At 46.1% G+C, this 26,232-nt stretch overlaps 2 protein-coding genes and 1 long non-coding RNA gene across 3 annotated transcripts; 1 reads left to right on the forward strand and 2 right to left on the reverse strand.

The window, feature by feature from the left end:
• Positions 1–10,960: 10,960 nt before the first annotated feature.
• Positions 10,961–13,600, forward strand: LOC124661570 (iron-sulfur assembly protein IscA-like 1, mitochondrial). Its single transcript, XM_047199434.1, has 4 exons — positions 10,961–11,084; positions 11,448–11,690; positions 12,994–13,111; positions 13,203–13,600. Exons 2-4 carry the CDS (start codon positions 11,501–11,503, stop codon positions 13,294–13,296), a joined length of 402 nt encoding a protein of 133 aa, XP_047055390.1. The 5' UTR covers positions 10,961–11,084; positions 11,448–11,500; the 3' UTR covers positions 13,297–13,600.
• Positions 13,601–15,563: 1,963 nt separating this feature from the next.
• Positions 15,564–17,674, reverse strand: LOC124659460. The gene is made up of 3 exons (XR_006989587.1): positions 17,543–17,674; positions 15,771–15,917; positions 15,564–15,672 (listed from the first exon to the last, which is right to left on the reverse strand). It is a non-coding gene; the product is annotated as an uncharacterized LOC124659460 (long non-coding RNA).
• Positions 17,675–18,379, reverse strand: LOC124664096 (F-box/FBD/LRR-repeat protein At1g13570-like; the record flags this gene model as incomplete). Its single annotated transcript, XM_047201694.1, has 1 exon — positions 17,675–18,379. A coding segment is annotated over exon 1 (705 nt), but the record flags the coding sequence as incomplete, so codon positions are not given.
• Between the last annotated feature and the right edge of the window lie 7,853 nt (positions 18,380–26,232).

Consider the following 26,232-nt stretch of genomic DNA (forward strand, 5'->3'; position numbering starts at 1 on the left):
GGTGGCTCATGATCTCCCGGATCACGCGCAGAGCGACACGCTCCCAGCACGTTGACCAAGTTCTCGCAGTGGCGGTGTAGCGAGTGAGCCACCGGTGCACTTGATCTCCTCGCCGTCGCACCCTGGTAGCGTTCCTCCGACGGGGGTAGAGAGGTCTATCCCATCGAGCGCACCTTGCGGTGAGAATCCCTTCCATCTCGATGCCATGGGTACGGGTTCTTCGAAAAGAGCCGATGAGGTCGGCTTCGAGGGTGGCCTTGATCTCGTTGTCACCGCTTCTTGAGCTCGCCGGGCAGATCCTCGTAGGTGACCGGGCGTGCCGTCCGCCATCTCGTATGTAGATGGCGATGTGGTTGATGTAGACGATTGTCCCACCGGGCGTGCTGAATGTGTTGATCTGCCAAAACCCACCGGCGGCAGCGGCCTTGTCAACACCGTAGAGCCGGGAAGAGCCGGGAAGAGCCTAGAGCTGCGGCTGGCTGAGACCCCTCCGAGCGACGGCCCGCAATGCTCTTCTGGTCGACACGCGGCGCTGCGGGGCAGGCAGGCGTGCCACCTGACCTATACCTGGTCGTGAAGGTGATGGGGATGCCTCGCTTAGTTTCTCAGGTGGCATACATGTAAACATTAAATACGAGCCTCGATCGGTCTCAGTGTTATCCCGTGAATCGGCTCAAAGAGCCGATCCACCCATGATTCGTACGGGTGTACGAATACTTGGTGGTCCCGCTTGATCAAGATAAAGCTAATGAGATCTACGACGATTTAGGTTTTCACCGCATAATCGGATCATCCTACTCCAGGTTGGGCCTCGCGGCCACGCACGGTGCTCGTAAGCCGATCCTAAACAAGGCCTAAAAACCAACATGAAGTTGATCCTTGGAACATCCCGTTTAGGACTTGCGAACGCCACCCTACGTGCCACTGGATCCTCCCCCCCTTTGTAAGGCCTAACTATTGCAGATATTAAACTAATCCTTGTAGAACAAGGAGCAATCGTAACGGATCAGATCTACTAAATAATGATCAAGCGGGTGCCGCCCCCACACCCGAGACAGAGCGTGAGGGCGGCTAGATATGCAAGGGTTGCACTACGTAAGCATGCTTAAACGAAGAACAATGCTAACCCTAACACATCTAATGATAACTACGTTGCTCGCCATCAAAAGCGCTTCAGTACGAGCAACGCATGAACAACGTGGTTGTGCTGCCTAGATCGCAAGATGCGATCTAGGCAGCATGTCGCTTACCTGATAGAAACCCTCGAGACGAAGGAGTTGGCGATGCGCCGAGATTGGTTTGTTTTGGGGTTGAACGTGAGTTGTTGTTTATTCCATAAACCCTAGGTACATATTTATAGTCCAGCGGACTTTCTAATGAGGGCGTGCACTAAACCGTGCACGCAGTAAGATCTCTATCTCTAAACTAAAATACGATCTAATATGTTACAGATACACGGGCAATTAAGCCCAACTTGGTATAAAAGGCCGATCCACGTATTCCTCCATGTATATATATCTTCAGACCATCTCGATCGCGGCCCACCTCTGACTCGGTTAAATTCTGGTGATAACAGTATCATTGGCACTCGGGTATTTCGTAACGATGATGATCCACTTCAAGAATAGATCAAGACACCAAGTCTTGTTTTCCAACAATATGTAGGAAACTAATTGCATGGATTAAGTGCATCCGTTGATCATAGATTATCTCATGCAATATATATTTTCACACCTTGGAAACTTGACTCAAGCTCATGTTGCGCTCCTTGTTCTTTCATTGTTGCTCTTGATTCCATGGATTTTTTTCTTTATCTTCCTTATCGGCCTATACTTTCACCTAACTTATCATTAGTTTTTGATATCACCCACTGAGTACAAATTTTTGAAGCATGTGAAACAAAAAAAATTCCGGAGCGGCATTGACACTTCTAAGATCACACTTTTCTTGAACGGAATTTGCAGTACCATAGTTCATTCCCATATATACATGTGAGTATTTTTTAAGACTTCTACAACCGGTAAAGTTTTATCTTTCAACTGCAAGTAAAAAATTCCGGGCCCCATATATTGTCTCTTCATGAGCAACATGATAGTGTGTGCAATGAATCAAAAACTTATGCAAGATTGTAAAACCACAACATTTTTATGAGAACTTCAAAACCTAAGTATAAATTCAAGTGTATTGTGCATCTGAATGGTGTTTAGTCATGTGATTGGGATCTGTTTTTTTTTTGTGTTAGACATATTTGCATGTGTATGGAAAATCAATGTAAACTCCACATAGAAAGATAAATTGATTATGTTAGCTACCTGGAAGTTAACTTTGGAAGTAGAAAAGTTATGTATCCCAAACCATATTTCCTGTTAAAAAATTGATATCACCATTGGCTTGAAATTGACGAGTTTTCCCTATCTAGATCCTACTCAGGAATGTTTCGAGATTTTTTTTGATCTCATCTATTATAGGGAAATAATGCATTAGGTGTTAACTTATTATGTAACAAGTTACCATGTCGTAACAGTAGTACATATGCAATGGAAATATATGAAAACACTAGGTGGCAAAGCAGAAAAAAGTTGTAAGAACATACTAACATGGGGACTAATTTTAAAGCTTCCATCATAATAAGGCACGAAATGAAAACATATCATAAATCGAGTTCACTTTTGAGTGTAAAAATATTTGAATTCTCAAAAATATTAATAAAACAGACAATACCATTATTTCTTGTGTCACTTGTGTACGCATTACCTTTTGCAACATGCATTATGCCCAGGGAGCACACTTAGACGTCATATGATTATCCAACAAGATTTGAGTAATGATGTCTATGTAAGATTTAATAAAACATAAATTTACAAAAAGATTAGTACCAACCACACCTGCTCATGGGCAATCATTTCATGAAAATAAACATATTTGCCACCCACTCTCACATGTGAAGATAATAATTTACTCCTTACATGTACCACACGGCCTTTATTGGACTATTCAACGAGTTTAAGGGTATTTTATCTTTAACTGTTATTTTGGCTGATGATGGCACCAGAGGTTAAGTGTGGACCAATGTTAGATGCAAGTGTTTGAGCACCAAGAGCATGATATTTTGACTCAACTCAACTTGACTCACAAATACTCGTTAGTTAACAAGCTAGCTCGACTCGACTCATTAGCATAGTGAGATTAAAATGTTATCTTGTCTAGCGGATATTCAATTCGGCTCTCAGGTCCAAATGATCCTGATATCTGTACCGGTGGTTAGTACCGAGATTCACGTTAGGGGTTGTATTCCTGTTGGTATTGGAGACTCTGAATCCATTTATGCACAGTAACATGGCCTACACACGTGAAACAATAAATGAGGGCATCTCAGCTGATGTGTAGGCACTATTCTACACCGTAAACCAAACACCTGGACCGGTTGTACATGTTTGCAGGTCCTATGTATGCGCCATCTAAAATCACGCATCAAACACTGACTAACTACAGTCCCATCCATCACATCATCTTATTTAACCAAAACATATCTAGTGACGTTTAATCCTTGGCATCGCATCCCGTTCACCAGATCCATGGCTGAATGGGTGTCTCCCTAAAATGCTAGTATCTCTAGAACATTGGGGATCTGTTGCGTGGCGGCTGGATTAAGGCAACCATCGCGGAGATTAACATAGCGCACCTGCCCAGCGCCCTCGTCTCGTCGGCGCACACTGCCTGATAGCTTAGTCTAACATAGGAAATTATGAATCTTGCACCGTCTCATTAGGAAACTTAATTCTTCATGGAAAGCCACCATGTAGGAGCACTTGGTTAGAGCATCTCTGTAAATTTAGAGGATAAAACGGCGAACTGAAATAGATTTTTTTTCGAAAATGGGCACTTTATTAATAGATCCGGCCTCTACAAAACTAAGATGCACACAGCCGCACACAAATTCGTTACAAAACCAGAAAGGTGTTCAAATGGATAAATAAGGTTCGAAAAACAGAAACAAAGTCTAGCTAGGAGGATCTAGCCGAAGGTCACGCTGCCACCCATGTTGGGAGAAAATATCCCTCGCCGTATCCTTCAACCGTGAAGACACCTCCGTAAAGAGGTCCCGGTGCTCGACACGCTGCAACGGTATCCATGAGCGGAGTAAAGCCGTGCATCGGTAGATGACCTGCAAAAAAGAAGAAGAAATATTATTGAAAATCTTGTCATTTCTACATAGCCATAGCGACCAGATAATTGCAATCGCTCTCATCCTAATAAGACGTTTAAACCTAACATCCACACCATTGAGCCAGTTGCCAAATAAATTGACAACACTACGTGGTGGGTATAAGGTAGACCCGATTTGGACGGCTGACAATATAGACCTAGTTAACTTACATTGGAAGAATAAGTGGTTAATTGTCTACCTTATATAGATGAGATAGATGAGAAAACTTAGTCCTCTAAACGGTGGCTGGCAGAACCGATGCCCAAAAACTAGTACATGATTTGGAAATTTCACAGGATTTCATACGATTTCAACATAGTTCATAGGATTTAACTAAAACATAAACGAAATTTAACCTAAACGTACTCCAAACTTAAGCTAAAACTTAAAGAAAACTAAACTAGCCTCTAAGTGCCTGACGTCGTCGTCGCCTTCTCCGTCGAGCTCGCCGCCGTCGTTGTGCATCCTTCGTGGCGCCTCTCGTACGCTACCTCCTTCACCACGAATTCGGGGTTGAGCTGCCGGAGATTGTCCATGTACTCCTCGCCGGCGCGCTCGGCCTCCGGGCGTTCCCACGCCTCGCATTCCTCCTCGCGACCTTGGTCGTAGCAGGGCCACGCGAACAGCTCCAACATTGGCTGCTCGCAGCTGAGCGGGAAGTTGCTCCCCGTAGTCGTTGTCGTGGTGGTGGACGTTCTTCACATCATGCCTCCACCCCGCATGCGCCACAGACTAGAAGGTGGCGAGCCAGATGCGTCGGCTGGTGTTTCGGTCGGTGATCTCGGATACCCAAGTGCCCTAGTCGCGTTGCCGCACGTCGTGCTAATGGGTATGGGGTGGCGGCAAGAGGTCGGCGGGCGGCAGATCGACAATGCGGGCCACCCCAGCTGCGGCTGGCGCTGGGGATGGGCGGTGGGGAGAGGCCGAGAGGGGGAGGAAAGATCCGGCCATCTCCGGCGCCGATGTGATGCCGATGGGGGATTTCGCGGCGGGTGGAGCTGATGTGGTGAGCGGTGGGGACGATGGAAAAAGTTTTTGTCAGCGGTCGGCGGCCGCTCAAATATAGGAGAGATGGGATAGTTTTTGTCACAAATCTCTTATACATAGTTCTCTAAGCCGTTTTAAGGTTTCGGCTCGATGTTGTTTTAGCCGATTAGAGGAGAAAAGAAATGCTCTCTATATCTCTTTAGTGGTTCGGGTAGAGATGTTCTTACCTTTTTCTAAAAGCTGCATTTGCTTACTTTGTATTTTGTTAGGGACATTTTTTTCCACCTGATAAGTCACATCAAACCAATCAAATACAACATCATGCACTGATAGTCCAGGAGAGGTTGGGCTAAACGGCCGTCATGTCTCGGCACGCGAGATGTACCAATTCAAACGCTCGCGTCCTTGACTGGGTCCAACGTACACTACCAGGCAATACAATCGAAGCAATACCAAGGTTTCTGCATGCACGTATGTTGTCAGAAATTGATTTTGGCACAGATCGTCATGGCAACTTGGGTGGTCCAGATATCAGGAGTAGATGAACATGAGAGCCAAAACGCTGCCCCCCTTGTCTAGACTCAATAAATACTCGAGTTAGCTCGATAAGCTTTATAAACTAATTAAGAAACTTAGTAAGTTAACAAATACATCATGGAGCAACATTACAAGAAGAATGTTTGGTTGGTGATGCCTATATGTTTTAATATGGAGACATTGATCCGAGTGTTTATGTATTTTTTACATGCAGTCTTGGATTTTCTTTATTTTGTACGTTGATCCGAGAAACTTAGTGAGTTAATAAACTTGTTTTATTAATGAGCTAAAAATTCCAACTTGTCTTGGCTCACTAGTGTCCTACTTCAAGCCGAGTTTTAGAGTACTCATTAAGCTCACGAGTTTCGTTCTTTATTTCCACCTGTACCCCCAACCAAACTCATATTAATTTGAGGAAAAGATAGATGAGGCCCCGGTCTACAATCCCACCGAGCCAAACACCTCCTTGAGTTCATCAAGCAAGTTTGTTACTCTTGGGTATGTGATAAACCCTAGGAGGCTAGGGTCGACCGGAGGCATTATACTTGTGATTTGCATTGTGAAAAGTTTGTGAAGGTTTGGAGGCTACCTTGAAGTTTACCATTAGTGAGTGAGCTATTCCGTCGTGGGATAGGCTCCGGAGAAGAAGATGAGCTTTCGTGGCGTTTGATCCTTCCTAGAATTCCACACCTCTCCAACGTGATGTACCTTCCTCCCAAGGGAGGGAACACAACAATACACCTTCATCTCCGCGTACATCGGTTAGTTCTATCCGAGTTGTTTTACTTTCGTAATAGCCCTCTACTTGAAGTACCTTATATCATCATCTAGGTTGCATCACCTATCTTGCACTAGGCTCACTTACTTTTCCACATATCCAAAAAAAAAAAAATAGAACCTATTCACCCCTCTCCCTATAGGTTACCATCTCTATCCTTTCAGTGAGCTTTTTTGTCCCACCTCAGATCAATATGTTTGGAACACTAGCATGTATACATCAATTGGTGATATACACATGCATAATGCATTCCATGGAGAAGACGCGAAAAGATCCAATAATCAGATAGCGAGAATTTGTGGCAACAAGTAACTGGAGTAGTATATGAAAATTTTGAGTTGCTTCGTCTCTATTAGAGTGATGTTCTGCAGCTGCAACTTTGTAGAGTAGCTAACACTATGTTCTTCTAACACAATTACATTTCTTGTTGAACATTGCGCCCTTTCTTAGAACGAGTGTAGGTTGACGATCTTGTTTCTAGTAATCTATGGAAACTAGTTTCATAAATTTCACTGCTCATGTCCTATGTTGTTCCAAAAACATAATAAACCTTCTATTTTCTTATTGCCCCATTTAATTAACATCTTAAAACACTTGATGGTAACTTTGAAAGCAAAAGTTTTGTAGAAACATACCAACATGGGGTCTAATTTGAAACTCTCATCAAAGTTAAGACGACCACAAAAACAAATCATAAATCAAGTTCACATTTTTTATATTCAAAATGTTTTGAATTTTCGAAAAATAGCATTTGTTCTGACAATGCCATTGCTTGCGCCACCTATGCATGCATGACTTGTTGCACCGTGCATCCTATCTACGGAGGACACTTTCGCCCCATATGATCGACCAACAAGATTTGAGTGATAATGTCTATGTAAGAATTAAGTGAAATAAAATAAATAAACCTGAAATCAAGTATCAACCACACCAACTCATGGGAATTCATTTCATCACAATAAAAAATGTAGCCACCTACTCACTTTGAATGGTTTTCTCCTTACATATACCACTTCTCCTCCCCCTCCACTATTTCGCAAGTTTCATTGTCACACTCCAGTTCAACTTACTTAGAAAACTAGCACATTTAAATAGATGGATATGCACATATGTATACCATTGAGAAGAAGAAAAGAACCAAAAAAAAAATGGGAGGGAATATGAGGCACCGGGATTAGTGTCACAACAAGTAACATGATACTTACAAGTAAAAATTGAGTTGCTTCATCTTGACCAGAGTGACATTGTGCAACTTGGAACCAGTTGAGTAGCTAGCATCGTGTGTTTGTCCGCCAAGCATTCACCCAATGCGGAAGATAACCGTTCTAGAACCGTTCTCTAGAACGTACGCGGACTGAACACCTTGCTTCCAGTAATCTATGAAAACTTGATGTGCACATGTAGGTGCTTCTATCCTTTGCCATTATAAAAAGAACATGATGAACATGTTATTTTCCGCTGGCCCTATTTTGTTAACTCTTTTTTTTTGTCACGTTTCTTATGGCTTGTCACAGTTTAGTGTATTCTTTTTTAGGAGAAAGGCTGTGGGATTTTATTGAGGAATTTATTATTGCCCACAATACCGTCTAAAAAGAAATTCCGCTATGTCAGGGCAAACCATTCCCTCCAACGAATGGGCTGAATACCCAGATGGCCCAGAAAGGAACACAATCTGTTTTTTTTTCTGAGAATCAGAAATGCAAGTAATATGCTACGCAATTTCCAGACGCCTCTTCCTCCTCTGTGCGGAGTATCCAAGACGCGAGCAGGCAGTGCAGAGGAGGAGATCCATGACGCGAGCAGGCAGTGCAGGCAAGGGCCCGCATGTCCGGCGTAATCCTAGGTGAGCGGGCGGCGAGGACCAACAAAATTTTAGTGATAATGTCTATGTAAGAATTAAGTGAAATAAAATAAATAAACCTGAAATTAAGTATCAACCACACCAACTCGTGGGCATTCATTTCATCACAATAATTTTTTTGCCAACTACTCACATTTAACGGTCTTCCCCTTACATATACCACTTCTCCTCCCCTCCACTATTTAGAAAACTAGCACATTTAAATAGGTGAGATATGCACATATGCATACCATTGAGAAGAAGAAAATAACCACAAAAAATAATGGGAGGGAATATGAGGCACCGGGATTAGTGTCACACCAAGTAACATGATAGTTACAAGTAAAAATTGAGTTGCTTCGCCATCACCAGAGTGGTATTGTGCAACATCGACCTAGTTGACTAGCTAGCATCGTGTGTTTTTCCGCCCCGCATGCACCCAATGTGGAAGACAGTCGTTTTGTAGAACGACTGCAGACTGATCCCCTTGCTTCCAATAATCTATGAAAACCTGATGCAAAGATGTTGTTGCTTCTGTCCTTTGTCATTCGAAAAAGAAGATACTGAACATGTTATTTTCCGCTGGGCCCATTTCATTAACTCCCAAAAAAATTGTCACGTTTTTGTTTTGCGTGGATTTTTTTGTCACGCTGCTTATGGCTTATCACAGTTTAGTGTAATCCTTTTTTAGGAAAGAAGCATAACTCCCCTGCAAGATTTTATTAATTGTCCACAATAGTTATGTCGGTCAGATTTTTTAAGTGAATTTTACATCGATCGGATGTGCCCTCTGTCTAAAAAACATTATCTGCGATGTTGTATTAAATCGGGCCGTCGTTAGGGCGAACCATTCCGTCCAACGCATGGGCTGAATACCAAGATGGCATAGGAAAGAATACAATTGTTTTTTTAGAATCGGAAATGCAAGTGATATATGCTACGCAATTTCCAGACGCCTCTCTTCCTCCCAATAGCATCGAGCCATTCCCTGGAGATAGAAAGAAGAAAGCGGAGAGAGCCCGAGAGGAAGGCAATTACGACTCCACGCGAGCTCGTGCCGCAGCCGGCAGCCCAGCACCCTCGGCGACAGAGGAGACCTCTCTTGTCCAATCCAAGGAAGGCGAGCGGGCGCAGCCGGAGGAGGAGATCCTGGACGCGGGCAGGCAGCGTGGGCTCTTGCCCTATGTCGTTCCAAAAACATACCAAACCTTCTATTTTCTTCTTGCCCAATTTAATTAACATCTTAAAACACTTGATGGTAACTTCGAAAGCAAAAGTTTTGTATAAACATACCAACATGGGGCCGAATTTGAAACTCTCATCAAAATTAAGCCGACAAAAAAAATCGTAAATCAAGTTCACATTTTTTAGATTCAAAATGTTTTGAATTTTAGAAAAATACCATTTATTCTGTCAATACCATTGCCTGTGCCACCTATGCATGCATGCATGACTTGTTGAACCGTGCATCCTGTCGAGTGAGCACACTTTCACGCCATATGATTGTCCAACAAGATTTGAGTAATAATGCCTATGTAAGAGTTAGGTGAAGCAAAAAAAACTTGAAATTAAGTATCAACCACACCAACTCATGTGCATATATTTCATCACAATAATTTGTTTTGCCACCTATTTACATTTAATGATTTTCTCCTTACATATACCACGCTCCTCCGCTCAACTATTTAGCAAGTTTCATTGTCACACTCCACCTTAGAAAACTAGCGCATTTGAATAGGTGAGATATGCATATATGCATACCACCGAGAATATAAGAGAAGAACCAAAAAAAAGTGATAATGGGAGGGAATATGAGGCACCGGGATTAGTGTTACAACCAGTAACATGATAACTGCAAGTCAAAATTGAGTTGCTTCATCTTCAGTGAAGTGATATTGCGCAGCATAGCCGTGTTGAGTAGCTAGCATCGTGTGTTTTTCCGCCCCACATGCCACCCAGTGCAGAAGATAACCGTTTTCTAGAGCGTCTGCAGACTGAACACCTTGTTTCCAATAATTTATGGAAACTGGTTGCATAGATGTCGTTGCTTCTATCTTTTCTCATTCTAGAAAAAAACATAGTGTTAATACTGAAATGTATTTTCTACTGGCCCTATTTGGTTAACTCCTTTTTTAAAGTTGCTTATGGCTTGTCACAGTTTAGTGTAATCGTTTTTTAGGGAAGCAGTCTGCTATTAATTGCCCACAATGCCGTCTAAAAAGAGACTATGGAAAAAGTCCGGTTTGAATATGGGTGCATGTGAACCCTAGTTGGAAATGCATTTTCAAAATGTTAAAAAATTATGAAATAAAAATATCCGGGTACGTACGCATGTTTCATGTGTGCGTAGAAAGTTTTCGTGGAGAAACCACTTTTTTATTTCAGAATCTAAAAAAGACAAAATACGTCACATATATACTCTTTATATAGCCCTGCACAATTTCACTTTTTTGCTGAGACAAAATAAAAAGTTTTTTCGGCACGAAACTCATGTCCAGGGCACATATTTGAGATCATTTGGAAAATCATTTTGTGTTTCGATTTTAAAGCGGAAGGCGATTACGACTCCGCCTCCGCGCGAGCTCGCGCCGCTGCCGGCAGCCCAGCACCCTCGGCGGCGGAGGAGACCTCTCTCGTCCAATCGAAGGAAGGTGAGCGGGCGCAGCCGGAGGAGGAGATCTTGGACGCGGGCAGGCAGCGCAGGCAGGGGCCCGCCGGTCCGGCGTAATCCCCAGGTGAGCGGCGGCGAGGACCTGTGCCCCGCGGCTCGATTCGAGTCTCGGTTCGTCTGCATATTCCGTTTGATTCGTACGTCTTTCCGTTGCTGCTGTTGTCGTCTCCCCATCGCAAATTCGCCCCGAAAACCCTTGGTTTTTTCCCCTTGTTCTCCATCGGAATCCCCATTTGAATTCCTTCGATTCGATATTACTATTCGATTAGTCCACCCACAGATCGGCTTATCAACGACGATTGCCCCTCGATTGGTAGCCATGGCCTTTGCTGCAGATGATGGCATGCCGTCCCTGTTCTTGCACTAGCTGCACCTGCCTCCCACGGTTCTGCCATGCCCAACCCCTCACGATTTTCTTGCTGCGCAGGTTGTTCTTGTAGCCACCGTCCGGTACCTATCGCCTTGGTTGCATACGGTACCATGTCGTCATCTGCACTGAGGGCCGCGGCGCAGAAGGCGGGTCCTGCTGCCCGGAAGCAAGCGCTCACCCTCACAGAGGCCGCGGCGGCTCGGGTGCGCCAGCTCCTCGACCTCAGGCAGCGGCCCTACCTGCGCCTTGGCGTCAAAGCACGCGGCTGCAATGGCCTGTCTTACACGCTCAATTATGCAGGTGCGTTTAGTTTCAGCATTTTAAGTGAATGAAGCAATCATGTTCTGCATCTCGCAAAAAATTGTTCAGAGAACTCTGCAGTGTTACAGCTATATTTACACAGCGAACCTAGTGTAGCAACTGGGTAGATAATCTCACCAAACCTATTGAATTAACCAGTCAGGTAATCTCACCCTGATATGCTATTTTCTGGGATTGCTGTATTGGTTTCAGAGGATTGAAAAATGTACGAAACTTATTCAGTAGTTTACGATGTGAAATTGTTGTTATATGGCTTCACTGCCCACACACCCTGACATAATATGCACGATTTCATACTATGTAGTATTTTGTTGCTAAAATGTTTGATCGTTTATAGTGAGGCTAGTATTCTATTCTTAGCATCCAGTTCATGTTTAGGCACGATGTGCAATATGTACCATGTTTAATATTCTTTGTATCAGCTGGTTGAACAATACTCCAATTATGAGTATTTGGTGGTCTGAATTACGCTGCTACAATCTGTTATATTGTTCCTGCCACCTTCCAGCAATTAGTTTCAGCATTTAAGAGGGATGAAGCTACGGTGTTGTGCATCTTGCAAAATTTCATTCATAGAACTCTGCAATGTTACTGCTATATACACAGCATACCTAGTGAACTAACGCCAGATAATCTCTCCAAATCTTTGAATTAATTGGTCAGGTAATCGCACCTTGATATGCCATTTTGTGAGATTATTGTATAGGTTTCAGAGGTGAGAAGTTGAACAAAACTTGTCAGTACTTTGTAATGTGAAATTGCTGTTATATTGCTTAACACTGCCCACACGCCCTGTTGCTAAAATGATTAATGGTTTATAATGAGGCTAGTATACTTAGCACCCATTATTATTTAGGCCATAATGTTCAATTGATAATTTGATATCAGGTTTAATATCTCTAGTATCATCTTGTTGAACAATCTCTCCAATCATGGCTAGTTCCTGATCTGATGGTTTGTTCAGTAGCGTCAAACATGGGCCTATGTAATAGAAAATGCTTGTCCTTCTGTACAACTCCAACTCCAGAGGCATGGGCTTCCAAGCACACATTGCATTCGACAGATGCTGGTACAAACTAATGAGATGCACCCAGCATGCTACTATTTTTCTCCTCGGATAGATCAATCTGTTGAGTCTAGTTTCCTAGACCAAGTATGGATATCAACTGTAACATCATTGTATTATCACGAAGATTGAACCACATGCTACATTTTCTTTAGTTTCTTTATTGTGTTATTTCTGTCCATGCTAAAGAAGGATCTTTCCTTGCATATACTTCAGAAGAAAAAGGGAAGTTTGACGAGCTTGTGGAAGAGAAAGGAGTGAAGGTACTTATCGACCCCAAGGCTCTGATGCACGTGATCGGCACTAAGATGGATTACGTCGATGATCCACTGAGGTGTGGTTTCTAGTTCTGTACATAATGTTCTAATGTTGCACCTCTGTCAGTATATCATTTTTTGGTAGGTAACGGGTGGCTTCTGTTGCAGGTCCGAGTTCGTGTTCATAAACCCGAATTCCAAAGGGGAGTGTGGGTGTGGTGAATCGTTCATGACTACAGGAAACAAGGGGTCCACTTCGTGATGTTCTTTACTGATGTAAATAGAGGATAGAACTTGGCAGAGGGCTCCAAGCCTCCAACCACTAATTTTTTTTGCTAAGTAGAAGGTCCTCGTAAAGCATGTGGCGTTGCACCATAGCAACTGATGAAACCATCATGTATTGGATGCAGCTAAGTTGCCCTTACGTTTCCATCTTTCTTTAGCAGTGTTGTTACCAAGGCTCTTCTTGTTTGGGAACATATCAGGTGCAAAAGCCCAAAAAGGGGGCAGGATGATCATATATTTTCCATTTTGATATTAAGCCAGGAGCTATGGTATTTACTAAAGAATGGATTTGACGCGCAGCGACAAAATGTTGCTACTGAGTCAAGCCACCTCATGGCGATGCTGGATGTCTAGCCTGTGGGTTTTCTGATTTAAGTAATTCACTCATTTCTCTAGGAATATTTCTCTGATAAATATTCTCGTGTAAATGGAGTAAAATGTACAGTTTGGAGTTCACCGACTAACGTGCTCTTTACTCTAGTTTAATATACTTTGTGCTCTGCATGATATGTAGTTTTGAAGGAATGTTTGTTCCACCACGTGGATTCAAGTTGCTAGTAACAGTTTTTGCAGTTCAGTTTTGGACTTTTGGTTAGCTCGCATGGAATATTTGTCTTGTGAAGTGCATGGTCTGCCTTTCTGTTTTCTCCATGAAATTAAATACAGAGGTGGTATTTTCGGGTGATTCTTAGGTCTATACCTGACATGTCATCTCGTTACAACACATCAACGTAAAACAAAGGTGTTATTACTTTCTATCCTTTTTGCATAAAGGTGTGTTGTCTACATCTTGTTTACTTCAGTTTTCCAATTTATGCAATACCCATTCATACATAAGAAATTACTGAATACCATACCAAAACAAACAACAAAGTTGGCAGATCAGGGCCATGAACCAACCATGCGGCTGAGGTCTAGAAGGTCACATCACACATGTCTCACAACAGTAACAGTACTAACAAGAAGCCTTTTAATCTCAAAATGTAGTTTCTTAGAAGCCATTCTCTGCATGCTGCATTTCTAAGCCGGTAGAGCCATTTCGTAGAAGGCGAACTCACTCCACAGTCCACATGTTTCCTGCAATGCCCCGAAATCCATCTCTGACCTAATAATAGTCTTTAGTTTTCCCTGTGTGGAAACAAAAACACTCTTTATGCAGCTCATCACAATACAAAGAGAACTGATGTGACCAAAATATATTGGACCATCGTATACATTCGAACGGATCACCAGCAGAAATTGGCGTAAAATTCAGCAGAGACATGCATGTCCAGAAAACATCAGATACGTCACGCGAAAGGCTGTGGATCTAAGTCAAGAACCTAGAAAGTCCAGGGTCCAATGGTTTAAGCTGCTTACTGTGTTAGTATGCCATTACAGTTTAGTTGTTGAGGTGGCTCACCGATTTCTGGTTGGTGTTCGTATTATCTTATCCTTGATGAAATGCAGCAGAGATTCTGCGCTTGTTTGTTTTAAGTAACAAAATTGCTATGTCAAAAAATAATGGCATTGGCATTACTTGTATCCCTAGTAAGGCACTGGCCAAGCTAACCAAAAGGGGAACTAGCACCAACGTAAACTTTTTATATACTCCGTAACTAAATAGAAAAGGTACTGATACACATATGTAGAACTGAACCAAGATTAAAGGCTCCCCATTCCCATGCCATATTTATCTCCCTAATCATGTCATGATTCTTGAACCCTGAGTAATCTGATCCCCTTTAACATTACACAGAAACAACTTCATACCTAATGGTAACAAAGCGCAATAAAAGTAAAGTGCAAATGGAATGTTCAAAATTCCAATTTTGATTACTTTGGAAAATAGATAATATCTGGGGGAAGGTCATAGATGTCTGACTATATAGCAGGCCCGGAACTTGACAAAGGCCACAAAGAACTTCAGCAAAGTATAACTGCATAACTCAGAATCTAACACACACTACATAGAAATTTAATGTGAAATGCACCAACAAGGGTTTTAAAAATGAAAAGTTTCACACTATCCTTTCGAACGGACAAAGAAAATACATAAGATGAAATTTACTGTGCGAAATTAAGTTTCTCTACCTTTAAATAGGACTTGAGCTTCAGTTGAAGCTCTTCTGTATCTGAGTAATTCATTTAGAGCATCCTCGTTAGACATCACAATTTCTTCACTGTGACTAATCGATAATGTATGAAGACGCCTTGCTTTGGAGAGAATGAGCTCTATAAAAGACATTTCATTTGGAAGCCAATGAATACCGCTCATCTGCACAACCTGAAGGTTGGCACACATGCCATCAGCCCATAATGCATTCAGAAACTCTCCATTTGCTTCAAATTCAAGCTCCTCCTCATCATAGATCTTGAAGTATACAAGTAAAAAAAGGCAATTAACTCAAAGCAGCAAAATGACCTTCACAATGCAAATATGAAAATCAGTATGGGAAAATTTATAATTACCTTTAGTTTGAGTTCTTCAAGATTTGGGGCACTCTTTAATAAGTATAAGGTTAACATGATAGGGTGTTGTTTATAGAAATGCACCTTTAACTTCAAGCTCTTCAAGTTGTGAAAGGTGCATAGAATCTCTTGCATCTTAGCACTTGACTGAAAATTTGGAGGAAAATAGGTTAATTTAAGGACTTGAACCAGATTCATCTCTAGAATCAAGGAGCAGTGCGAACAAAGGGGCAGACCCTGTTTCTATATAAATACACGAAGATTATATATCTTTGAAGGATCGGCACACCATAAAACCACACAAACTCAATGTATGTAGCAAACAGGAGTGAAAAAAGACTACATTAATGCCGCAATTGTACAATTGCATCCCAAAAAGGTGTCGCAAGGCCAGATCAGTCGCAGACGGTCTACTCGACAATGCCTGGGCTCGAGACATGCAGGGGCTGCTTGGAATCCACGAGATTAGACAGTACCTCACGCTATGGCGCATGATCCAAGACACCACACTCAATGACCAACCTGACCAGCTGATCTGGAAGTGGACGGCCTCCGGCATCTACACAGCCAACTCATGCTACCTAGCCACCTTCCACGGATCGACGCCTTGTTGTTCCTGGAAATTGGTTTGGAAGACATGGGCGCCACCCAAAGTCAAATTCTTCCATTGGCTAGCAAACATGGACAGATGTTGGACAGCGGAGCGCCTGGCCCGACATGGCCTTGCTCACCACCAGCGCTGCCTCCTCTGTGACCAGGCGACGGAGTCGATGTGCCACCTGATGCTGGAGTGCCCCTTCACCCGACAGGTGTGGCATGAGGTCCTGGCCTGGCTGCGGATGACGGCGATCCTAGCCTCATGGACTGGTGGCACCACGCCAAACAAGATACGCCGGCGCCTCTCCGCAAAGGGCTTGCATCCGCCACTCTCCTGATCCCATGGATGACATGGAAACACAGAAACTCTTGCGTCTTTGATGGAGCCCAACCATCCTTGCAACTCTTACTGCAAAACATCAAGGATGAGCTTAGGACTTGGGCTAGGGCAGGGGCTCAGGGCCTACGAGTCGTGCTGCCACCCACCTGGGATGTGCACTGATGTTCATGCTTTTGTACCCTACTCTGCCTCCTAGGAGGATGTAAATAACTTTCTATCTTTTCAATGAAATGAAACGCAAAGGTCCTTTGCATTTTCTCGAAAAAAAAAGACTACATTAACTCTATTTACGAGGTCTAGATACAACTTAAAACACAATGATAAAAAATAATGAATATATGCAAGTTAATATTAGCCATGCCCAAGGGACAATGCATTTAGCAAGACATGATTTAACCCAAAACAAATTAATAAGTCGATTGGTTAGTATAGAAGCCTAGATATGTTGGTTCATTTGAAATTGTTATGCTTTTCAAAATGGAGTACCTGCAAGTTTTTTACAGCATCCAGGAACATATAGCCTACAGATCATGCTAAGGCCATTCCCCAATCCTAGCTGCATTATGTTTTGTAAGTAGTCAACCTTACGCCCTAAAGGCCAATAAGTGCAAGTTATTTCTACTTTGTTGTCCGTATTCTAAGACTGTTGCCTAATAGATTCACAGAGCTATGATGTCCTCCTCATTTTCTGATGTGAGCCACTTGAACTACTCCTAGTACCTATGTTCCAGAATATAAAACATTTTGAAACATCATAACTTTAGGAACGGAGGTAGTATTTTTTTAATTGATTAGAGAAAAATATACTCGAAAGAAACTTGAATAATAAACTTACTGGTATATAGCCCGTGGCGACTGAAAGCTCTGTAACTTGAACAAGACCCGAAAGAAACTTGGCGAAATTGCGGTGAACAAGAAAGACGGTGAAGGCGATTTCGGCACAACGCAGGGATGTCAACTTCTTAAGGATCCAGCCATCATCATCATAGTCCGAACAAGCTTGTAAGTGCCTGAGATTGGGTGCCCGAATCACCCATTTTCGGATATAGTCGCCATGGATGAGAACACTAATAAGACTTAGATACTCAAGCAATGGGGATGTATCTATGATCTCCTCAAGTTGGTACCCCCCGTATTCTTGTAACTGGACGTATACGAGAGTCAGACTCCTTAGCTCCGGGAATGCCACGAAACCTAGGGGTAGGAGCGGGATGGCGCAGCTCCTGAGAGTGAGCGAGGTGAGCCGGCTGCAGGAGAAGACGGAAGAGGGAAGGGCGAAGCCGTAGCCGAATCGAAGATCCAGGATCTCAATACCCCGGCGGGAGAGGACGCGGAGCCAGTCGTGGATGCGGCCCGCGTAGGCATTGTCGAGATTCGCGCAGAAGCGCCGGACACTGCCGGGGACGCGGAGGAGGATGCAGTCGACCGCCCCCAGCGCCTCCGGCGGGCCTCCGAGGCTGGGAAAGTTGAGGTCGAGGGACGAGAGCGCCTCCCATCGGCGTCGCCAGGCGCGGGAGAGCGCCGACGTGCGGACGGCGTCGCGGATGCCGGCGCGCGTGAGGATGTCGTCGAGGACATCTGGGGGGAGGGAGATCAGGGCGTCCGCCTCCGCCGCAGCGGCCTCGGTCGCCCGGCACCGGCGCCTCTTAGCAGAGAGCCGCCGTGGTGGCATTTCTGCGGCGAATCGAGACCCCGAATCGCGTGGCGGCGTGGTTCTAGGGTTCGGAGGCGGGGAGCTGCTTCGATGGTGATTTGGAAATTTGGGAATCTCGTGTTGGAGGAATGGAGGAATCGCGGGAAGATGAAAACGGAAGGCGGTGGTCTTCGACGGCGTGGCACCATCGGCTTCAGATACACTGGGAACAGTGAGACTGTGACTGACTGACTGACTGTGAGGGACGAGGGAGGAAGGTGGTATGCTTCAGCTGAACGGTGGAGCCAGAACTCGCTGCTGTAACTGAATAATTGCGACGAAATTAGAGGTTCGGGCCGAAACTGGTCAGAACGGAGTCTGAACTCGCGGTCTGGCCCGTATAACGAATTCGGGCCCCCGAGAAATCGAGCGGTCGCCGGCCGCGGAGGGGAGTTCGGTTCCAAACCCTACTCCTCTCCGCCGTTCCACTCCCTCCACTGCCGCCTACCCCCTTTTCCGACGAGCAATCCAACAGCGCCCAGCCATCGATCCACCCTCCCGTTGGCGCGATGGCCTCCCGTGGCGACTCCCAAGGCCGCGGCGCCGGATTGGGCGGCGGGGACTCGCCGTTGTGTCCCCCCGTGTTCCGCACCGACGCGGAGCGGTGGAAATGGAATAGGTCGGAGGGCGCGCGCAAGCGCAGCGCCCGCCGGTGGACGAACCGGGGGCTCACGCCCCCAGGGAAGCTCGCCAGGTACGCGAACGCCGGCGAGGGCTCCTCGTCCGGTGGCTCAAGCCGCGCATCGCGGCTCCCCATCGCGGACAGCAGCGACGACGACGACCTCGTCCCCGCGCGGTCGCCCACCATCTCCACCGGCGACTACATCCACGGCAGCGACGAGGAGGAGGCCGTCCTCGCGCAGACCAAGGCCATCGGTGACGCGGAGGCCCATGCTCGCTTCCGCCGGGAGGAGGCGAATGTAGTCCGCCAGGTGCGAGAGTTCGAGGCGGCCCGCCGGGAGAAGCGCGTCCGTCGCGTGAAGCTCGAAATAGTCGAGCTTGACGCCGACGAGGATTGAAGCTCCTCCACGACAGTGTCGACGCTGTCTACCGCCGACACGCTGCGCCACCACCGGTACCGCCGCGCACATAGGACACTATTTTAGGCCGCATTTTGCTTAACTAAGTAGCGCTCGCCAGTGTACAAGTATTTTAGCTTTAATTTCTCGAACTATGTAAGTTTTGATGCTCAATCGGAGCATCAAATTCATCTATATACATGATCATCGCCCAATTTACCCGCGATATTTCAAATTCCGCTTTTCGGTTCCACTTTTACGGATTCTAATATGTGACAATGGTTTTCCGGCCCGTAAACACGAGACCGGTGAACTGAACTCGCATTTTTCAGTTCACGTGTTTACGGTGCTAGACATGCTCTAAGTAGCTGTAAACTGGGAAAAACCGAAAAATAACCGCAAATTTAAGGGTTTGGTTCACAAATCGGCGCAGATCAGCGACCATAAAGTAGTTAGAACTGAAAAAAAGTTTTCGGGCCGAGACCGAAACCCCTAGTCGGCATGTATTGGTAGGGGCCGAACGAGCAAACTGAACGCAGCCCGAACGAAACCCCTAGTTTGCGCGCAACGGAAGTTTCACCTCCTCCCAACTTCCGTCGCCGCCGATCTGCGTGCCCTCACCGTCCTCTGCGCCGCCGTCGCCCGATATCACCGGCATGAGTCTCGAATCGACCCTGCCGACGGCGGGGCTAGCTCGTAGGCCCCGCCACCCTCTCCTGCGGTCGCCGGAGCTCCCGCTACACCAACCACCCCCGCCGATGTCGCGACCATGGTCTTGTCGAGGAGCATCCTCAAGCGGTGACGCGTGGGAACGCATGTGGTTCCAAAAACCGGTGTCGCGACGGCTAGCGGTGATGTCCCGGCTGTCGCCAAAGGGGCGGACGCAGTGAAGCCGACGGCGCCGAAGGCATCCCGCGCTAGACCGAAGAATTCGGTCGCCGAAGAGAACAAAATCGAAGACGACGAAGAGCCGTGACGCCTCGCCTCCGTTCCCATCCCCGTCAACTCCGCCGCCGGTAGCCAACGCGAACGATGCCCAGGACGTGCTCAACAACGGGTCAACAAGGTAAAAACTACAACTCCATGGACATAGAAGACGCCATGTTGTGCCGAGCTTGGGCCGCCGTGGGCATGGATTCAGTCTCCGACACTGATCAAACCGGGAAGCGCTACTGGCAACGCATCGAGGAAAAATTCCATAAACTGATGCCACGCGTTCGCCATCCTATCGATCGCACGTACTGATCCCTCCAAGGACGTTGGGACGCGATCAAATGGTGTCAAATCCTCCTAGCGGCGCAACTGTGGACGAATATGTGAGTGAATTTGCTTGCTTTGTAATGTTTGCACAATTTGTGTTTGGTTTGGTGACCACACCTTGACGATTTCATATTTATTTTGCAAATGTAGGACCGCATTGCGATGCGAGGTATAGAGACATGGACGGCAGCAAGGGCAAGAGCTTCACGATGCGACAATGCTTTGATGTGCTTCAACACCTCCCCAAGTGTAAACTGAGGGATGCATAAATGGCACCAAAGAAAGCTGCAATGGTTGCGTTGGACGATAACGAGGATGAGAAGGAGGGCCGGAACAATGACAAGCCGGAGGGAAACAAGAAGGTCAAAGAGAGGTTGAAACTCGAGGGGGAGGCAGCATTGTTGAGGGACAAGTTTGATCAAATGATGAAGTCGAAGGAGGTGATGGCGGCCAAGACTTTGGAGACCAAGCTAGTCATCATCGAGAAGAAGAAAGATGTGAGTCTTGCCAAGGTTGAAGCCATCTGAGAGGAAGCAAGTAACAAGGCCAAGTTGGAGGATATGAGGATCAACGTGAAGAAGGCCAAAGCAATGAAGAAACTATGCGATGAAGAGAGGGAGATCATGATGATGAACACAAAGGACATGAATGAGCAACAAATGGAGTGGTGGAAGGAGGCCTCGGCGGAGATCATGGAGAGACGAATACTAGCTCGTGAAGAGGCAAGTGGTGGTGGATCGGTGACGCATGGAGGTTGTGGCGATGATGGTCACGGCGGTCCTCCCATTGTTTGATGACGGCGGTGAGAGGAGATGGTGTGGAGAATGAGCAACTTTTTGCCATGAACTATGAACTATTTGCTATTATGTGTCATTTGATATAAAACTATGAGCTATGCATGAGTTGTTTGCATTTGATAGTATGATCATATGCCCATTCTGTGATAAACCCTGCCTTTACGGGTTCAGAAGCATATTGTGCTTTACGGTTTTGGTTTACGAGCTATGTTCTGCCCCTTCTGTTTTACAGTTTTGGTTTACGGGCTCTGTTCTGCGCCAGCGATTTTCCGACCCATAAACACGAGTTCGGTGAACTGAACTCCGGGTTTTCAGTTCGCATTTATACGGGCTCTATTAGAGATGCTCTAAGAGCAACACTAAGGGCGCATTTGGTAGGCTAGGCGCCTTTGGCTCGCATCAGCCTAGAATATTTTGGCCTGTTTATTTGCCTAAAAGCCCTCCGTGTTGTGGTCCAATCGGTTCTCAAAGTACCCTCGGGACCCCTAAAGGAACGCCCGAATCGGCAGTTTCCAGCACGTATGTCTCGTTGTCGTGAAATTTTGCACGCCCTCGTACAACGGTTGCCCGCGTGGAGAACCGCGGGAGACACCGCGTTGTCTGTGCCCTCGCTCCCCACTTCCAGTCACCGGTTCCCTCCTTATCTCTCTCCATTCAACTCTCTCACTAACACACTAGGCGTTATCGCATGAACCGCCGCCCATGGCCTCCTCACCTGCTCCGCCTCCTTCCGCCCCAACACCGACGGATCCCGCCGTTCGCCTGATGGTGACGAGGTCAAATGAAGCCCCCTGTGCATCGTACGGGAGTGCGAGGCCGGCGGCCGCAATTTGGCGGTGTAGATCGATGCCGGTCGAGTACCGGTGTTGAATCGGTCGTCGCCGGTCGCGACCAGGCCCGTCGGCATGGGAACGCGGAGCACGGCCGTCGATGCTCTTCAGGTCACCGGGATTCCTTCAGAGAATCCCTCGACGGGGGGTTTTCACCCCTGCCTAGGGTTTCTGATGGCTGTGAAATATGCCATATTTTCTCGCGTTTAAACCCCTAGCTAAGTCAAGAAATTGACTAAGTTTACCTCAACTTTCCATTGATGCCTAATCAATGCAAAGATGTGCAATCTCTTCTATTTTCGGATGATGTGCGGGATAGTCATAATGGCAAATAGACTCGCAATTACCGAAGAAAATCGCGTCAGGAGCATGGCAAAGTTGACTATGCTCGGATAGGCGGTTCCAGGGGATTTAACGGGCATTGGTACTGGCAAGCCCCGCCTGTACCGTCTGCCCATACCACCCACGGCTGCGTTCCCGAGGTCAAACACTATAAAATTCATGAAGGGACCGACGCTAAAAAGAGAGCCATTCATCGCCAATCAGAGTCGCCATCCACCAGATCCATCTGCAACACACCGAAGGAGATCCATCCTCATAGTTCATCCATTCCATCCTCCATCTCCTCCATAGCCATAGCCATCACAATTGTAATATAGATCTCCTTGAGAATTGGAGACCATTGTAAGAAAATTGTGATTTCAATCTACGTATTTTGCACAATGATTTTTATCTTTGATCTTGATCTTGATATCATGTATGAGTAGTCCTCACGGGCTACGGATTGGGGTGAATCCTCGCAGGAACTATGTACCTCTAATCTTATGTTATGTGTAAGGATTGAATAGGAGTTTTGCGATTTTGTATGATTGTCTCGTTGTCTCATCTTTGATGATCTGCAGGTACCCATGTCATTAGAGAGGATCAAGGGAAGAGGTGGGATGAGTGGAGAACGACATGTACACAGGAAACCTCAGTGACAGAAAGGGGAAAGTACCGGTACATATTTAGTGATTCATTCGGGATCATAGCACAATCATCTAGGTTAAGGCTTTGGGTTGTATTTACTTAATAAATGTTGTTGCTTGCGGCTCTGAGGACAATAGTTGGGCCATTAGGCTCTTGTCACCTTTGGCTTTAGGGGCAAGGGTATTTACAGATGTGCTACCCGAAAATATATTATCTTTATTTTATTGGTTACACATACGAGCTTTATTTATATATGTATGCATAGCTGCAGGTGAAACCTTAACCCTGGCATATTTCCATCATTGAACACAACCCCCTTGAAATTAAACTAGATAGGTCTGGTAAACTAAAGATAAAATACACTAGCAAAGTCTTGTAGACGTTTCCTTCATACACCATGTAGCAGTTCTTTCCATGGTTCGATTAAACCTAGGTCTTCTAGGGAAAAAAAGCCTACCATACTACAATCTGTAATCTGGATCGGAGGTATCAGTCCATCGGCGAGGGCGGCGGCAATGGTGGCAGGTGCACCAGGCTCCAGCACGGAGATGGAGCCCCTGCCCGGGGTTCGCGTTCACCCCGATGCATGCGCCGATGCCCAAACTCTAACTTCTAAACTAAGATGCGATCTACTATAATACAGATACACGGGCAATTTAGCCCAAACTCTCGTGCAAGGCCGCTTCAAAGATGCTTCACGTGTAATCTTCTAAGCCCATCTCACTTACGGCCTATCTCCTGATTTGGCCAAAATCTGGTGATAACAGGAGGTTGTGGCGATGATGGTCATGGCGGTCCTCCCACTGTTTGATGCCGGCGGTGAGAGGAGATGGTGAGGAGAATGAGCAACTTTCTGCCATGAACTATGAACTATTTGCTATTATTGTGTCATTTGATATAAAACTATGAGTATGCATGAGTTGTTTGCATTTGATAGTATGATCATATGCCCATTCTGTGATAAACCCTGCCTTTACGGGTTCAGAAGCATATTGTGCTTTACGGTTTTGGTTTACGAGCTATGTTCTGCGCCTTCTGTTTTACAGTTTTGGTTTACGGGCTCTACGGCGAATCGAGACCCCGAATCGCGTGGCGGCGCGGTTCTAGGGTTTGGAGGCGGGGAGCTGCTTCGATGGTGGTTCGGAAATTTGGCGCGCGGATGAGGGAATCTCGTGTTGGAGGAATGGAGGAATCGCGGGAAGATGAAAACGGAAGGCGGACGGCGTCGCCAGGCGTGGGAGAGCGCCGACGTGCGGACGGCGTCGCGGATGCCGACGCGCGTGAGGATGTCGTCGAGGACACCTGGGGGGAGGGAGATCAGGGCGTCCGCCGCAGCGGCCTCAGTCGCCCGGCACCGGCGCCTCTTAGCAGAGAGCCGTCGTGGTGGCATTTCTGCGGCGAATGGAGACCCCGAATCTCGTGGCGGCGCGGTTGTATGGTTCGGGGGCGGGAAGCTGCTTCGATGGTGGTTTGGAAATTTGGCGCGCGGATGAGGGAATCTCGTGTTGGAGGAACGGAGGAATCACGGGAAAATGAAAACGGAAGGCGGTGGTCTTCACCTCCTACCAGGTGCTCCGCAGCTATTACGCCGCGCAAGGCCGGAAGCTGCAACAAACGCCACGGAAATCAAGCAATCGATTCGATCACATGCATGCCTACAGTACGGCATACAATTAACGCACGGAAATCGTGCCACCGGCCATTTCTGTAGCATCTCATGCATGTCATGTGGAGTAATCAACTCGTTTAGACTCTAAACTGTCCGCGTCTCACGGCCTTTCCCCCAGACCCGCTACACTCCACATCACCGATCCATGCCACTAACCATCTCCACCGTCCATCCCGATCCAGATCCATCTGCTCCCCGCTCGACAATCCAAACCTTCCCCCCGTCTCTATCTATAAAAGAAGGCCAAGGTCGCCGCCGCGGGCGGCAGCGCGTGCCGTGACTTATGACTTTGGCGACGGAGACGGGAGGGGAGGCCACGATGCCGCTGGATCGCTTACCTGGGTGCGTCCGGTCGGTCTCCGGCGAGCTCCTTCCGCCTACCGGCATGTTGGAGAGATCTGTCGTCAAGCTCCTTTCGCCCATCCCATCAACTCCATGGGTGTGCCATATTCCATTCACAGCTCTCTATCCCCCTTCTATTTCTCTCCCCATCTGTCTACCCAAAGCGCTAGCAGTGTCTTTCATCCATGGCTCATTGTTGATAATGGGTATTAAAAGTCAGGAAAAAACATCCAATGGGAAAAAACGTGAAGTTTTACAATTTGTTCAACATAGAACTATAGGACACGGAGATTGAAAATTGTTCAACGCTGAAACATTGTTCGGTGACTAGGCTCGGCTTGCTTATGCGACTTCGTATGGCCCCGCAGGGCTATTAAGGAGTCCATACTATTGCTATTCGGCCTGAAAAATTAGCTAAATTTATTGGATTAGCCAATTAGGTAAATCAATACTAAGTGATTTTTTCAAGCCCAAAATAATGAGTATTCAGCTGAACATGTTTTGTGCCCGCCACTGCTTCCATTGGATCCGACCTCAGTCGACACTAGTATTCGCAGAGGATGCCCATGGACGGGAAGGAGGCAAATCTGGGTTCAATCGCTCAAGGCCTCTTAAAGTATATACTGCTGATATGGCACTCCATTAATCACCCGGGATTGATCTACTGGCGAAGGGATGCAGCCTCTTGAACCACGGGAGGAGATAAAATTTGCACCAACCCACCACTTCCACCTAATCCCATAAGTTTCTTTCCGTAGAAACAAACCCTAGGTTCAGCATTTCCGCAAATTAGGTGTGTTGCCTTTTTTATCTCCTATTATCACGGTTGCTCTCGCTATCTTGGCCAACCACGCTAACCGAATGCACAAACGGCTCTGAAATATTTGTAAACTACCAAAATGATGTACGGTATGTACGGGTGTTCTATCGACCACATATGGTGTAT

This window comes from Lolium rigidum, chromosome 6, assembly GCF_022539505.1.
Source record: "Lolium rigidum isolate FL_2022 chromosome 6, APGP_CSIRO_Lrig_0.1, whole genome shotgun sequence".
Classification (NCBI taxonomy): domain Eukaryota; kingdom Viridiplantae; phylum Streptophyta; class Magnoliopsida; order Poales; family Poaceae; genus Lolium; species Lolium rigidum.

Coding starts and splice junctions, on each gene's coding strand:
- LOC124661570 (XM_047199434.1), top strand. CDS start 11,501: ATGTCGTCATCTGCACTGAGGGCCGCGGCGCAGAAGGCGGGTCCTGCT. Junction 11,691..12,993: donor TTACACGCTCAATTATGCAG/GTGCGTTTAGTT, acceptor CATATACTTCAG/AAGAAAAAGGGAAGTTTGAC. Junction 13,112..13,202: donor TACGTCGATGATCCACTGAG/GTGTGGTTTCTA, acceptor CTTCTGTTGCAG/GTCCGAGTTCGTGTTCATAA.